Source organism: Mastomys coucha, unplaced genomic scaffold (genome assembly GCF_008632895.1).
Source record: "Mastomys coucha isolate ucsf_1 unplaced genomic scaffold, UCSF_Mcou_1 pScaffold9, whole genome shotgun sequence".
In the NCBI taxonomy this organism is placed as follows: domain Eukaryota; kingdom Metazoa; phylum Chordata; class Mammalia; order Rodentia; family Muridae; genus Mastomys; species Mastomys coucha.
Window position 1 is genome coordinate 102,959,471 of NW_022196915.1, and position 14,118 is coordinate 102,973,588.

The window sequence follows — 14,118 nt, forward strand, 5'->3', positions numbered from 1 at the left end:
TGGATTCGTGGTACGCGAAAGGCGCAGGAGGGTAGGCTGGGTGCACATCTCAGAATGGATTCGTGGTACGCGAAAGGCGCAGGAGGGTAGGCTGGGTGCACATCTCAGAATGGATTTGTGGTACGCGAAAGGCGCAGGAGGGTAGGCTGGGTGCACATCCCAGAATGGATTCGTGGTACGCGAAAGGCGCAGGAGGGTAGGCTGGGTGCACATCCCAGAATGGATTCGTGGTAGGCTAAAGGCGCCCCTGCCGCTTTGCAGGAGTGACGCAGTCCTTTGCTTTCTTCCAGGTTGTTACCGTGGGTGTCATCCTTTGCCAGGCCCTGTCCATGGTCATTCTGTACAGACTTTTCCTGTCCCACAGTCTTTACTGGGAGGTCTCGTCTCTCTCCTCAGTAACACTGCCACTGGCCATCTCTTCTGCACACAAAGGGCGCCCTCACTTCTGATGCTTGAGTTTTGTGAGAAAACAAACGAATGGAGAAGTGCAGTACACTCCAGCGCAACGTCGTCCTGTCGTGCCCTGCAGTGAAGGCTCAGCAGTGGCAGCAGAGTGTCTTATTTATAGAACCGAATGTCAGCTGTGTCAGCGCAAACGAAGGCATGCTCTGGAGTGGACTCAAACCCTGAACTTCTAGAAAGAACGTCACTTCAAGGCGACTGAAGCAGTTTCCATGTGGAAATAAATGTGAAAAAGACTGCTTAAATTACATGTGGATCAGGTGGTCACACTTGCGATGCCTCATCCGTAGCAAACTCAGGCCTGATAGTCTCACAGTATTCACCTAGACAATACGTACCTGTGCGTGTCCGGCTAGCCCAGTTATGAAGTCAGTGCGATGTGCTGATTTTGAAACTACTTCTTTTTATCCTTTGAAGAACATACATTTCAAATTACAATTTAAAGGACTTGAAAGTGAAATTACTTCAGGAAATAAATAGAAAATATGTTAACAGTTAAATGAATTAGCTGTTGTTTATTCATGGGTGGGGTTAGTCTGCAATTTCTTCTTGTATTGTTGGCCCTGCTTCAAGTTTTATCTTGATTGGGAAAGGATTTTGGATAATGTGTGGAAAATCATGGATACGTTACATTGGTTGGAAGAACAGAGGGCTTAAGTCTAAAGACATGGGTAAGGGACAAGCAGGTTTTTGTGTTTAAAAAGAAAGAAGGAAAAAGTAGTATGTGGTATGGCACTGCAATTTTAATCCTGAGATAATTCACTTCTCTTATGCTGAATCCCCAATCATAATTAAGCTGTAGACACAGATTAAATTAACAGAAGCATTTCACATGAATGTTGGTTTCAGTCATCAACTACCCATGAATTCCTGCCCAAGGATACTTAATCAGGATTAAATTTTCTATGAATAATTGAAAAACAAAATACTCACTGGATTTGTTATAATCCATGTTGGCACTGGATTGTAAGTAGTTGCCATCTTGAATCCTTTGTAATGAAGCCGTGTGTGTGTGTGTGTGTGTGTGTGTGTGTGTGGCTCCTGACTGAAGCACCACTCTATAGCTGTCAGTAGCTGCTGTGTGTGTGTGTGTGTGTGTGTGTGTGTGGTTCCTGACTGAAGCACCACTCTATAGCTGTCAGTAGCTGCTGTGTGTTGGAATTTGTGAAGTCGTTTGGACCTTTTTGTCTACTTTTAGCTAATTTTAGATATTTTTATCTGCTTACCATATTTTTAAGCAGGAAACAGTGCAATGACCTGGTAATTGAGTTTTTAATGGAAGGGTTCAGGTAATGTTGCAGAATGGAAAAGGTCTATGGCTTTGCCTTTATTTTTTCCTTGGCTATAGTTTCATTGAAAATGAAATTATCCTGCTTCATTTTAAGACAGAATGTGTTTACAGTCAGCAAAATGGCAAAGTAATACAGTCCAGCACATAATTAAAACATTTCTATAGGTTACTGTATGTTTTGTTCAAGTACACATCAGTTAAGCAAAATCTACACAAAGAAACCCTATCTTGTAAAACAAAACAAACAAATGAACACAGTAGTGAAACTTTTTCATAAAGCCTGTTGGCTGGAAGCCGTGAGAAGGGAGCGGGGGAGCTCTGTGTCTTACACAGAGCAGAGAACAGACAGCATGGGACGCAGACCTCCGCCCTGCCATCTGCAGCACTTCAACAGCGGTATGCTCATTTGTAATATATTCGATTGCTAATCGTATGTACTTTACTGTTAAGAGATACTACTAAGTCAAGAAAAATAGTTGTTAACGAAATGCTCAGAACTATCCTCTCCTAACAGATCCAAGAAGAGAGGGATTTCATGCTGTGATATCTGTTCTCTTCTTACTAGACATTACATCCCATCTGAAAATGCCTTTGAAGTTTTCCCTTTAAAAAAAAAAGTCTGGACACCCCCATCCTGTGAAGAAGCACTTGTTTTTTCTTTAATAGTAAGATGTTTGATTTTATTGGCATGTATACTAATGTGAATGACATTTTAGCCTCAGTGTGACTGAACTGACCAATCATTGACTGGATGAGGAGAAACGAATGTTCCTCTGAAGCTCACACGACCTTTTTATTTTAACTTTACTTTCATGAATTTTTGAACATTTTATTGGGTGCATATGTTTTAATGTGTGTGCATGTCCGTGTGTGCAGGTGTCTGTGGAGGCCTGAGAGATGGCATCTAAGGTAGCAGAGAACCTCCAGCCGTGCTAAGATCCCAGCCCTCTGCGAGCAGCAAGCTCGCATTCACAGCGCTGAGTCAACCCCCGCTGTGGCTTTCTAAAGAGAATGATTGAATGTTTGTAGTTAGGCTTGGCTGACGAGTTCATTTATTGGACCTGCAACTGTGCTAAAATCTGAAATGAGTGTCAATAGCTATGAAAACTTAGTCCACTTCAGCACTCACCTACTTCCAGCCAGCCAGGGTTAGTCAGTCCAGGCAGAAGAGCTTGCTTTCAGAACCATTCCTGATTTTAAGTCAAGGAAGCCACATCTGATGAAAATAGAATACACACGCGTATGATGTCAACTCTTGTGAGGCTGGACCCTGACAGGAACAGAGCACGGGCCCTGCTCTGACATGTTTCCCGTAGGAGACATTCTCTTTGACTGCAGTTATGTCAGGCATGCTTAGACCTCATGTCTGTGCTGTCATAGAGGACTTTGGTTTTGATCTGAGGTGATAAGATTGTTACAAGCAGCAAACAGTTGGGGATGAAGAGATTCTGTCTCCTTTAAAACCAACATGGGCTCATGAACTGAGACCAAACTCATCTACTTTTCCTGTGAAGTTGGGAGACCAACCCGGGTGCCCTGCAGCTTCCTCCTGAGGTCCTCTGAATGTCCTTCCTGCTTCCACACCTGGAGCTGTCTTCATGCATCCATGGGCATGGTGCATGGCATACTCTACAGTCTAGGAGACCCGAAGGTATGGGAGGAAGCTGGTCTGCCCCAGAAGCCAAACAGTCCCAGAAGGAAAAGAGGATGGCGGCCTACAGGAACCCGGAGTGTTAAATCATGCAGCAAGTTGAGTTGGGTTTGGGTTGCTTTTAATAAATTTAGAATTATTTCAAAATAATGTGTGTGCGCGCATGCGTGTGTATGTGCGCGTGCACATGTGTGTGTGTGCGTGCATGTGTGTGTGCATGCATGTGTGTGTATTTGTGTGTGTGCATGCATGCGTGTGTGTGCATGCGTGTATGTGTGTGCATGCATGTGTATGTACCTGTGTGTATGTATATGCATGCGTGCCTGCGTGTGTGTGTGTGTGTGTGTGTGTGCACATGCGGGTGTGTTGTGTGCGTACGTGTGTGCATGTGTGTGCATGTGTGTGTCCATGCATGTGTATTTGTGTGCATGCATGCGTGTGTGCGTGCATGTGTGTGTGCATGCATGCGTGTGTGTGCATGTGTGTATGTGTGTGTGCATGCATGTGTATGTACCTGTGTGTATGTATGTGCATGCGTGCCTGCATGTGTGTGTGTGTGTGTGTGTGTGTGTGTGTATTTTATTGTTCCCCACTGGAAAGAGTTCATCTGTAGAGCATTTCACTGGCATGCAGGTAGCTTTAGGTTCACCCCCAGTATCGTACAGAGATGGCTTTCCTGGGTGACCCAACTGCGTACTGACACATGGTTTGATCTTCCGTAACCCTGTTGTCTTCAGTTTTCCTCCCCAGGCCCAGTGGCCCTGTCTTCTATTGTTTCTCCTGTCAGAGTATAAACTGTAAGAGAGTTTCTCCATTGTCATCATTGTCCCTGGAGCATTCCTTCGTGCACACTAGACGCTCAGATGCATATTTTTGTGTGTTTGTTGTTTTTATGGTTTTGAGAGAGAATCTTGTCCTGTAACTCGGGCTGGGCTCATTGTGTGCCCTAAACTGGTCTGGAAATCATGGCAGTTCTGCCTCAGCCCATACCTGGCTGTCAAATACAGTTTTGAGTCTAGTGAGATGGTGAAAGTGCTTTGACACACAAGACTGACAACCTGAGTTTGACCCTAAGAACCTGCCTAGAGGTGGATCCAACATGTTGTCCCGGGACGTCCACATGTATACCATGGCACCTGATCTACACACATGTACACAACACAAAACAATAATAAAAGTATATTTTGTGTGTGAGTGAATGAGTAAGAGAAATTCTAAGAAAAGAAGTACTTGGAGGCACCACATTGTCTAGGGCACACTGTTCATTCAGCCTCCCGAGTGCCTGTCTGTCCTTTGCCCACTTACATGGAACTTGCAAGCGTAGAAGACCTTTAGTCAGATGTGATAAGAGTCTTCCAGTTGCTACAGACAGCTCCCCTCCCATGTAATGCTATGAGGACCAAATAAAAGTAGCTGATAGAAAACAGGAAACTAAAAATAATAACACGTCTTAGCAGCTCGGGCTCATTTAGAGTTGTGAAAACATTCCCCTGCCTCCTCACACACTCAATTTCACTCAGGGTAACACATAACATGCCCTTCCTGTAGGCAAGGACAGATTAAAGTTGGAAACTGTCTTTAGCAGTCTCAGACATGTGAAAACACCATTTTCTTTACTAGGTAGTATATGCATTTTGCACAAAAATTGGAAAGAACTTTAAAGGGGGTTGAGGCTTAACATGGGAGGGATCCCTCCCTCATTTTCCATTTATGAGTACTGGTTTATTATCTGGAATTTGTCTTATTTATGTTTCTAGAAATGGATCCATTCGTGGATAAACATACATATGTATTAGAAGTGAGTTGTAACACATCACACACCTTTATGCAGCTAGTAACATGTTCTTTAGCCTTGCATGTAATGCACTCCACTGTGTGGGTCTGCTTTCATTTTTACTGACTTGAACACTGTTGCTTTCCAGTCTTTGGCTATTATTAATCAGACTAAGATAAAGGCTGTGGAGTCAAGATGTGCTTATTCCTCCCTCCTTCCAGGGCACTCCCCCGTCCCCTCACCACTTCCTAAATCTACATTCTTAGAACTTCCTGAGTGATTACATAGTGTCTGATTTCTGATGGGTCCTGACAGTCACACTAGTAAGATGACTCACAATGGGCATTGTCTCCACCAGAAAGGCCAGCTGTCAGATTAGAGGTGCAAGGTCAGACAGAATTGAAAGAGGGGCAAAGCTTTTTATTAGCTTTGGTTTTAGTGGGTTTTATTAGTAGTAAGTTTGTTCTTTCATAATTTCAGACATATCCACGGTGTATCTTGGTCTCTCCACCCTGTTCTGTTTTCTTTTCACCTTAACCACCCTCTCCCCTCTTCCCCCACTTCCCATTTGCTAGTTTCATTTCTGTTAAGTATCCTGTAGGTTGAGCTATCTATATGGTCCTGGATTTTGAAATAACCGCCATGGCCTGATGGGCTCAGAGGTAGACATATAGTTGGGTAAGTAGGTACGTCACTGGAAAACTGCTCTGAGTTTGTGGTTCCTATGCCAATGTCCTGCTTAGAAAATAATTCTTCACAGCTTCCATCTTCATCCTGCAGCCCTTAGACTCTTCCATCTCTTCTGTACTGTTTCTTTCCTGGGCCTAATGTCTGTCAGTGGCTGGTCTTGTCTAGGCTCTGCTGCCCTTTATTCTCAGCATCGTGTGCAGCCATGGCTCTTTGCACTTATCTCTGTTCCCTGCAAGGAGAAAGGTCCCTCCTCTCCCTCCCTCCCTTCCTCCCTCCCTTCCTCTCTCCCTCTCTCCCCCACCCCACCCCCATCTGTCTTAATTTAATTTAACTTAACTTTTTTTAATTATTCACTTTACATCCTGCTCTCTGCCCCCTCCCAGTCACCCCCTCCCACTGTTCCCCTCCCCCTCCCCTTCTCCTCTGGCCCCCAGACACTTCAAGTCTCTGCCAGGCTAGGAGCTTACTTTGCCACTGAGACCAGACAGGACAGTCCAGCTAGCAGAGCATATCCCATGGACAGGCAACAGTTTTTGCGATAACCCTGGCTCCAGTTGCTTGGGAGCCCACATGAAGGTAAAGCTGCCCTTCTACATGAGTGGGGAGGCCTAGGTCCAGGCATGGATGTTCATTCTCGAGAGCCCAGAGGATCCAGGTTAGTTGACTCTGTTGGTCTTCCCATGGAGTTTCTACCCCACTATGGCTGCAGTCCTTCCTCCTATTCAAGAAGGGTCTCTTTAAGGCTGAGGGTAGCCTCTGTGGTCTGTGCATGTATAGATATTTAGGGGTGCGCTTTCATGCTGTGTTGGCTCAGCTGAGCAGTCATTTTAGATTTCATCTCTCCAGTCCACCAAACCTTTCATGAAGCCAGTATTACCCTGGTACCAGGAGAAAGACAACAACGACAAATATAAACCAATCCCCTTTATAAACACAGATGCAAAAATTCTCAGTAAAGTACTTGCAAACAGAACTAAAAATCTCATCACGAGCCCAGCAGTGGTGGCACACACCTTTAATCCCAGCACTTGGGAGGCAGAGGCAGGCGGATTTCTGAGTTTGAGGCCAGCCTGGTCTACAGAGTGAGTTCCAGGACAGTCAGGGCTACACAGAGAAACCCTGTCTCAAAAAACCAAAAAAGAAAAAAAGAAAAAAAAATCACATCATGAAGATCATTCACCATGATCAAGTTGGTTGTTCTTTTCTAGAAGTGGGGATGGTTCAATGTATATATTTTTTTAACTTGTATTCAGTATAGTAACATTTTAGCTAGTGCAATTAGACATGAGAAGAATCTAGAAAAGGACACAAATAGGAAAGAAGAAATTCTTTTTGGCAGATTAGATATTTAAAACACAAAAGACACTAAAGATACACCCACATGCACACATGCACACCCACACACACACCCACACACAAGCACACACACGCACACGCACAGGTCCTAGCTCTGCTAAACACTTTCAACAACACAGCAAGATCCAAAGATACCTTGAAATAAACCTAGCCAAGGAATCCAAAGACCACTGTATTAAACTTGAATGTTGGAGATAAAAAGACCTCCAATGCCCATGGATTAGAAGAATTAATAGTGTGAAAACAGATACACTAACAAAAACAACTTTGGGGTAGAAGCATAGCAATCTACATAGAAGTATGCATAAAATCAGTGGAATTCTTAGGAAATTCCAGCAACGCCTTTTCTTTACGGAATTTTTTAAAATTCAAAATTCTTATGGAAGCATAAAAGAATCCAGATGGGCAAGAAGACTGATACTGGGAGAATCGCCGTCCCAATTTTAAGTTCCACTGTGGAGTCACTGACAACAGCATGGTGTGACAGAAACAGACATGTAGGTCAATGGGTCAGTGGAGACCCCAGAATCAATGTATGCAGCTGCAGCCACCGCTTTTTTTTTATGAAATGCAAACCAAAAATAAAACATTAAAGAAAAGATTGCATCTTCAACAAGTGGCAGTAGGAAAACTAGATATCGTCTTATAAAGGGATGGAGCGGAGTCCTTATAATTCATGCTGTACAGAAAGTCAATGTCAAACCGATGGAAGATCTTGATGACAGCCTGCGACCGAAACTGCTGTGGGGAGGGGCTGGGGGAGGAGGAAGAGCACACCGAGATCGAGGAACGCTTCAAGGCTGAGGCATCAGCAGGGGAGAAACCCCAGAAGGACGGCAGGAGACAGACAGACGGACAGTACCTCAGGAAACGCAAGACTGCGCACCACAGAAGGAAAAAGTCAACTGAGTGAGGAAACACCTTACGGGGAAGCTGTCTGTGTGGATTGATACCTGGCCTATAGGATCAACTCAAAATAACAAATCAAAAGGTGGAGTAAAGAACTGCAGAATTCTCCAGAAATATAAATGGCCAATAACTATCTTTTAAGGTATTCAATACCTTTAGCCACCAGAGGGGGAAATGTTTTATAACTATTGAGATTTCATTTCAGCTTTGTCAGAATGGTGGTCATTCAGAAAACAACAGGCTGGAGAGGGGGTGCTCAGCTGCCTGTAACTCCACCCCAGAGCATTCAACGCCTTGACTTGGGCACTGACACTCATGTACACGTACACATAACTTTAAATCATAAGAAAGTAGTTCTGGCGAGGATGGACCAAAGGCAGCCCTGATGCACCAGTAGTGGCAAATTATCCCACCGCCATGCAAATCCACATGAAGGTTCCTCTAAAAGCTATCAATAGAGCTACCATGTGACTCTGCCCCAAGTGACTTCAGTGAGCACATCGTGGAAATTCTTGAAAAGCTACTAAAGTGGCTCCATTTCCAACAGTTACAGAGCTAAACTACATGCTCAGCAACTGTAATGGATAAATATAGCTCATATACACAACAGAATCCTCATCCATAAATAGAATAAAGTTACTTGCTTTAAAAAAAAAAGTAGGTACCACCGGAGGTGATCATATTTCATGTTTTCTCTCATCCGTGGACCCTAGAGAAGTCACATGTGTACTAGTGACATGAAGTGAGACTGCTTGAGGGACTAACAGTAGAGGTGAGAAAAGGCTGGTCCTGTGTGTGGGAGGCAGTATGCTCAGAGCACTTGGATGAAAATGGACATGAAACGGTACAGTACCATCTACAGTGAAAAAGGTTAATGCTAAAACTAAAAACTTTTAAAACATCAAGTTGAGAGTTAACGAAAATTTCTTCCAAAATCCCCAATGGAGCAGAGAGAAAGAAACAATAAAGATAAGAATATGTGTTAGTGACCTTGGACACACACAAAAACAAAACAAAAACCAAACAAGCAAAAAAACACAACTACTGACTCAAAAAGCTGGTTCTTTGAAAAGAACAATAAAATATATAAACTTTTATCAAGATTCTCAGATTGGGGGTAAAACCAGGCAAACACAAAACACTGCTAATAAGAACAAAAGCTATGGCATTGCAGAATATCTATGGCGGGCTAAGGGATGAGGAGAGACATGGAAGAGCAAAGTAAGTGTCTATAACAAAGATAATAATGACAATTTAGGTGAAACATGTGATGCACTGTGAACTGTATACCAACCAAGATTGGCCCAAACCATAAAAGTGCTTCCCATACAAGCTGGACATCTGAGTTTAATCTTCAGAAGACAGAGAGGGGAGGGGGTGTGTGTGGGAGGGGGTAAGGGCTATGGTAGCTCAGGTGGGACATCTTAGCACTCTACAGTGACATGGGAAGCAGAGACAGGACCATTGCCTGATATTCCCTTCCAGGAGAAAACAGTTCTCTGTTCACCTCCACACACATGATGCGCACACTAATTCAAAGAGGAAACAGGAGGAGCCTGTGCGTTTACCCTGCTTTATAAACGGAAAGGCTGCCGTAGCTCGCTTGTGTCCTATAGATTGTTTCAGAAACTTGGTCTCCAGTGCAGAAGTGCTGGCTGAAGCCTAATGAGGGGTGATTGGCGGACTTTCTTGAGTGGACATCAGTTCATTTTTATAATGTCTTCAGTTCGGCTAACGATAACAGTCAATCCATCCTTTCTGGAGCTTTTTGGCCTTTTTTTCATGTGCTCATTTGCCCTTTGAACTCCTGCTGTACTTTTATGCAGCACCAAGGCCCTTGTCAGATGCCATCACCGTTACACTTGACTTTCCAGACCCTAGAACCGCAAGGTAAACGCTTTTCCTCATAAATTACCCACGTCATGGCATTCCATTTCAGCCAAAGAGGAAGGAGTCAGCTATCTGCCAGGGAGGCACAGCGCCTTGTGGGCGGAGTCAGTTATCTGCCCAGGAAGCACAGCGCCTTGTGGGCGGAGTCAGCTATCTGCCAGGGCAGCACAGCGCCTTGTGGGCGGAGTCAGCTATCTGCCCAGGAAGCACAGCGCCTTGTGGCTTTGCATTGCTGACTACTTGGGACTTTGTACTGCACCCGAGGAATGCTAATCTGGGACACTTTTTCTCCTCTATAACTAGTTCCTTGATGAAGATGGGAAATTGTCTCATCTTGCTCACAGGATATAAAACTGTGAAAATGATGCAGGGAGAAGAGTCAGAGCTCACACCCCAGGCACATCTGTCAAGAGTGCAAGGTTCACAGTGAGATGCCTCTTCTAACATCCAGACCACCAAATCCCACTGAAGAATAAAAAATGCCCCAAGAAGGCCTGTAACTATTTAAGAAAGTGAATTCTGCTTAAAGTACTAATGAAATGGGAGTGTAGCCTAGATGGTTTCAGTACAAATTGTATCAAATATCCAAGAAGAAACAATGATTCTACATAATATATTCCAGAAGAATAAGAGAGAGTAAGTTACAAAGGCAGTTCAGTGGCAAAGGGAGACGGTGAAATGGTTTTTCAGTGTACCTTTTCAAAACCATTGGGCATACACACCACATGGAAGGGAGCCTCTGCCCAGCCTCACCTCACACCCAAAAGGAAGCTGGACACCTAAAAGTAAGACAGGTTTCCAGAACATAAAGATGAAATCTTACGATTTGTCCTTTAGATGCTAAATGTACAAACTATAAAAACCAACAAACAAACATTCACGGGTAACTCTGTCAAAATTAAAAGTTTGCAATGTACAAAAGGTGCCACCAGCGGAGTGACCAGACAAGCGATTGTCTAGGGATAGCATTTGTAAATCATCCCGACAAAGACTCTAATGAGTGCTTCAGAGAGGACTCTTAAAATCCTATAGGGAGAACTCAACTCAATTCAAAAGTGAGCCAAAATCTTGAGCAAGCATTTCACCAAAGAGAATCTAAGCCGGCAAATCAGCACATGCAAAGATGTTGAGTGTAATTAGCTGTTGGGGAAATGCAAATTAAAGCCGTGGCGAAATACCACTGCACTGCACATCTTAGAATGGCCTAGATGACACACATCACCAAGTCCTGGAAAGGGTGTGGGGCAACCAGGAGTCTCCCAGGCTATGGGCAGTGCTGAAAAATAGTTCAGTTTGTTTGGAGATACAGCAGTGCTGAAGTATCTTACAGAGTCACGGTACCATGTGACTGAGCAGTCTGATTACTGCGCATCAGCCTAGACAAGGGGAAGTTTCCATTCACATTGAAAGCAGTGTGCAGCACCCGGAGCATCTTCCCACCCTCATAACACTCCAGAACAAGATACACAGACTTGGTGAAAGTCTGGCCTACCCAGGCAAACGAATAGAGTACTACTTGTAATGACAAACAAACATTGGTGGTGCTGAAGGCCTCTGCTGGCTGGAAGAAGCGGGTTTCACACTCTGTTGTTGGATTCCATGTACATGGTATTCCCACAGAGAACGCTGTAGGGTGGAGGGAAGGTGCGTAGCTGCAAGTAGAGAGACATTGGTTAAATGAGACTAAAGGAGTAACATTAAGGTGCTTTTGGGAACCTGTGGACGGGATCTAATCCCAATTGTAATAATGTGTACAAATGTTTAAATTAAAAGAGTGATATGCCAAGTAGATTTACTATCCTGTGAATTTCATTTTAAAATTTAATCATAAGGAAAAGGAATGTTTAATCCTGTCAGGTCTCTCGAGAATCTACTGTTTGGGCTTTTATCCTTTGTTATATTAAAAGACTGTATTAGGGCCCTTTTCAGTGGCTCTGATAAAACACCTTTATCAAGGGAACTTCTAGAACTTTTATTTGGGCTTGTTGGAGGAATGAGTCTGACATGGTGGGGAACCATGGCAACAAGCTGCAGGCGTGGCGGCTGGAGCAGGAAGCCGAGAGCTCACCCCCAAACCGTAAGGGCGAAGCTCACGGAAGCAGGCAAGGCTTTAAGCTCAGATCCTGCCTGCAGTGACAGACTTCCTCCAGGAAGGCCTTCACTTCCTATACCTTCCCCAAACAGCGCCACCAACTGGCCGCCAAGTGCTCAGACAGCGCCACCAACTGGCCGCCAAGCGCTCAGACAGCGCCACCAACTGGCCGCCAAGCGCTCAGACAGCGCCACCAACTGGCCGCCAAGCGCTCAGACAGAGCCTCGCTTAAACCACCACGGTGACAAATTGTGTCAGGAGATTCCTTTTGTTTGTTTATTTTTTTCACCACAAAGTTTCCTAGAATAACCTAAATAAAGTCTCTAGTTCAGTGAGAACTCCCATGCATACATAACGCTACAGCTGAGAGTGTTTCTTCATAACATCGGAGTCAAGTCAAGTCAGACCATCAGGTCTAACGCACAAAAGAAGTCGTGGGCTTGGCATCCAGTGAAGAGGAAAAGGAAGGGGAGCCACGGGGTTAGAATGTTAAGTATTTATCATGTATGTTAAGACACAGCTAGTTTTAGTGCAGTCAAAAATCAGACCTGTGCTATAAACGTTAATGTAGTGCAGACAAACCCTAAGACTTAATTTTTTTTTTAAAATCAGAAGTGTTCTGTTACAGGAACAATGATTTAGCAGGAACAAAGTTTCAAAGCATTTTTTGGAGGGGCTGGTTGTTTTTTGTTTTCGTTTTTGAGACAGAATCTTACTATGTAGCACTGGCTGGCCCAACAAGAGCTACTGTGGGGTGAGTAATAACAATTGGAAATGAAACTATTCCAATCCGACTATGCCTGGAGGAAGTCTTTTGAAAACCATATGTGTTTTTCTCATGTTTTTAAGCCAGTTGAAGTGCTGAGAGACGGCTCTGTAGTTAGGAGTCCCTGCTCTTTCTGAGGCCCTAAGTCCACCCCTCACCGTTCATGCCAAGCAGCAAAGTCTAACCCTAACCCCAGGAGACCTGACACCCTCAACTGGCCTCTGGTTGCTTACCCATACATGTAGCATACATTCACACAGATACATAGGAATAAAATTTTTTCAAAGTTATTATCTTTAAGTTTTTGCCTCCTGTATCACTTACTATTTTAGATCCATCGCCCCTAAATGCTTCAGCCTACGGCTAGCTAGCAGTAAAAGAAGTCAGAATCCTCAAAGACGTAATCAGAGGCCTTGAGATATACTAGAAGGAGCACAGCCTTTGCTGCAAGGCCGACCTGATTTCAAAATCTGGTTCTGCTAGTTTCTCTTGACCTTCCCCTGTGATCTCTCTAGCAACACGCAGGGGGTCTCACAGAATCCAGGGAGACCTGAGAAATGGGCTCTAATGTTACCAACTCCCAGCATGGCTGTAGCCATTTTGGATGGTGTTGACTACTTGGCTCTGTGCTCAGATATATAGGGCCTAAAGGGTGTACAGCATTGTCAGTGAACCCAAGGTTATTACTAATCTACCATTCATGGAGATAAAATTTAAATGGCCTGAGATGAAGTGTTTGTTTTAAATGATCATACATATGTGGTTAAAACAGAAGGTAGGCGTGGCTGGAAGGCGTTCAAGATTCTGTCTAACTCACACACGACTGAATTCCAACTTACTCCTACACAAAGTAAACTTTTACATCTCTTGCCTAGCCTGTGAGCTTTATAGATCGTTGAAAAGATTAGTGTTTAAGACTTACTCAGAAGCCAGTTTTTTAAAAAGTCCCCCCAGGGGCAAGGTAGAGGGAATAAAGTTGTTGGTTTGTTTAAAAAAAAAAAAAACATGAAAACTGTCTTCTTCTTGGGCACACTATGCCTGCTGTAATTCACATTTGTCATCAGGTTCGTGCACTGCGATCATCTTTATTTTATTCTCTAAAGGCGTGGTTTCGTGGGCATAAATGATACTCAATGGTTGTGAAAGTTTCCTCTTACCAAGCTTACAGTCCTGTGATACAGGTGTGAACTCTGTCTCTGACAGAGTCTCAGAAGTGCGGATTATAGAGTAGGTCATG

At 43.9% G+C, this 14,118-nt stretch overlaps 1 protein-coding gene across 2 annotated transcripts in view; it reads left to right on the forward strand.

The window, feature by feature from the left end:
- The window catches only part of Gpr180 (G protein-coupled receptor 180), a 27,734-nt gene extending 26,768 nt beyond the window's left edge, over nt 1-966 (forward strand). For both annotated transcript variants that reach the window (XM_031361622.1, XM_031361623.1), the window contains exon 9: nt 291-966. In XM_031361622.1, coding sequence (XP_031217482.1) covers nt 291-449 — 159 coding nt within the window. In that variant the 3' untranslated portion in view covers nt 450-966. The remainder of the gene's footprint in view (nt 1-290) is intronic.
- The last annotated feature ends 13,152 nt before the right edge of the window (nt 967-14,118 follow it).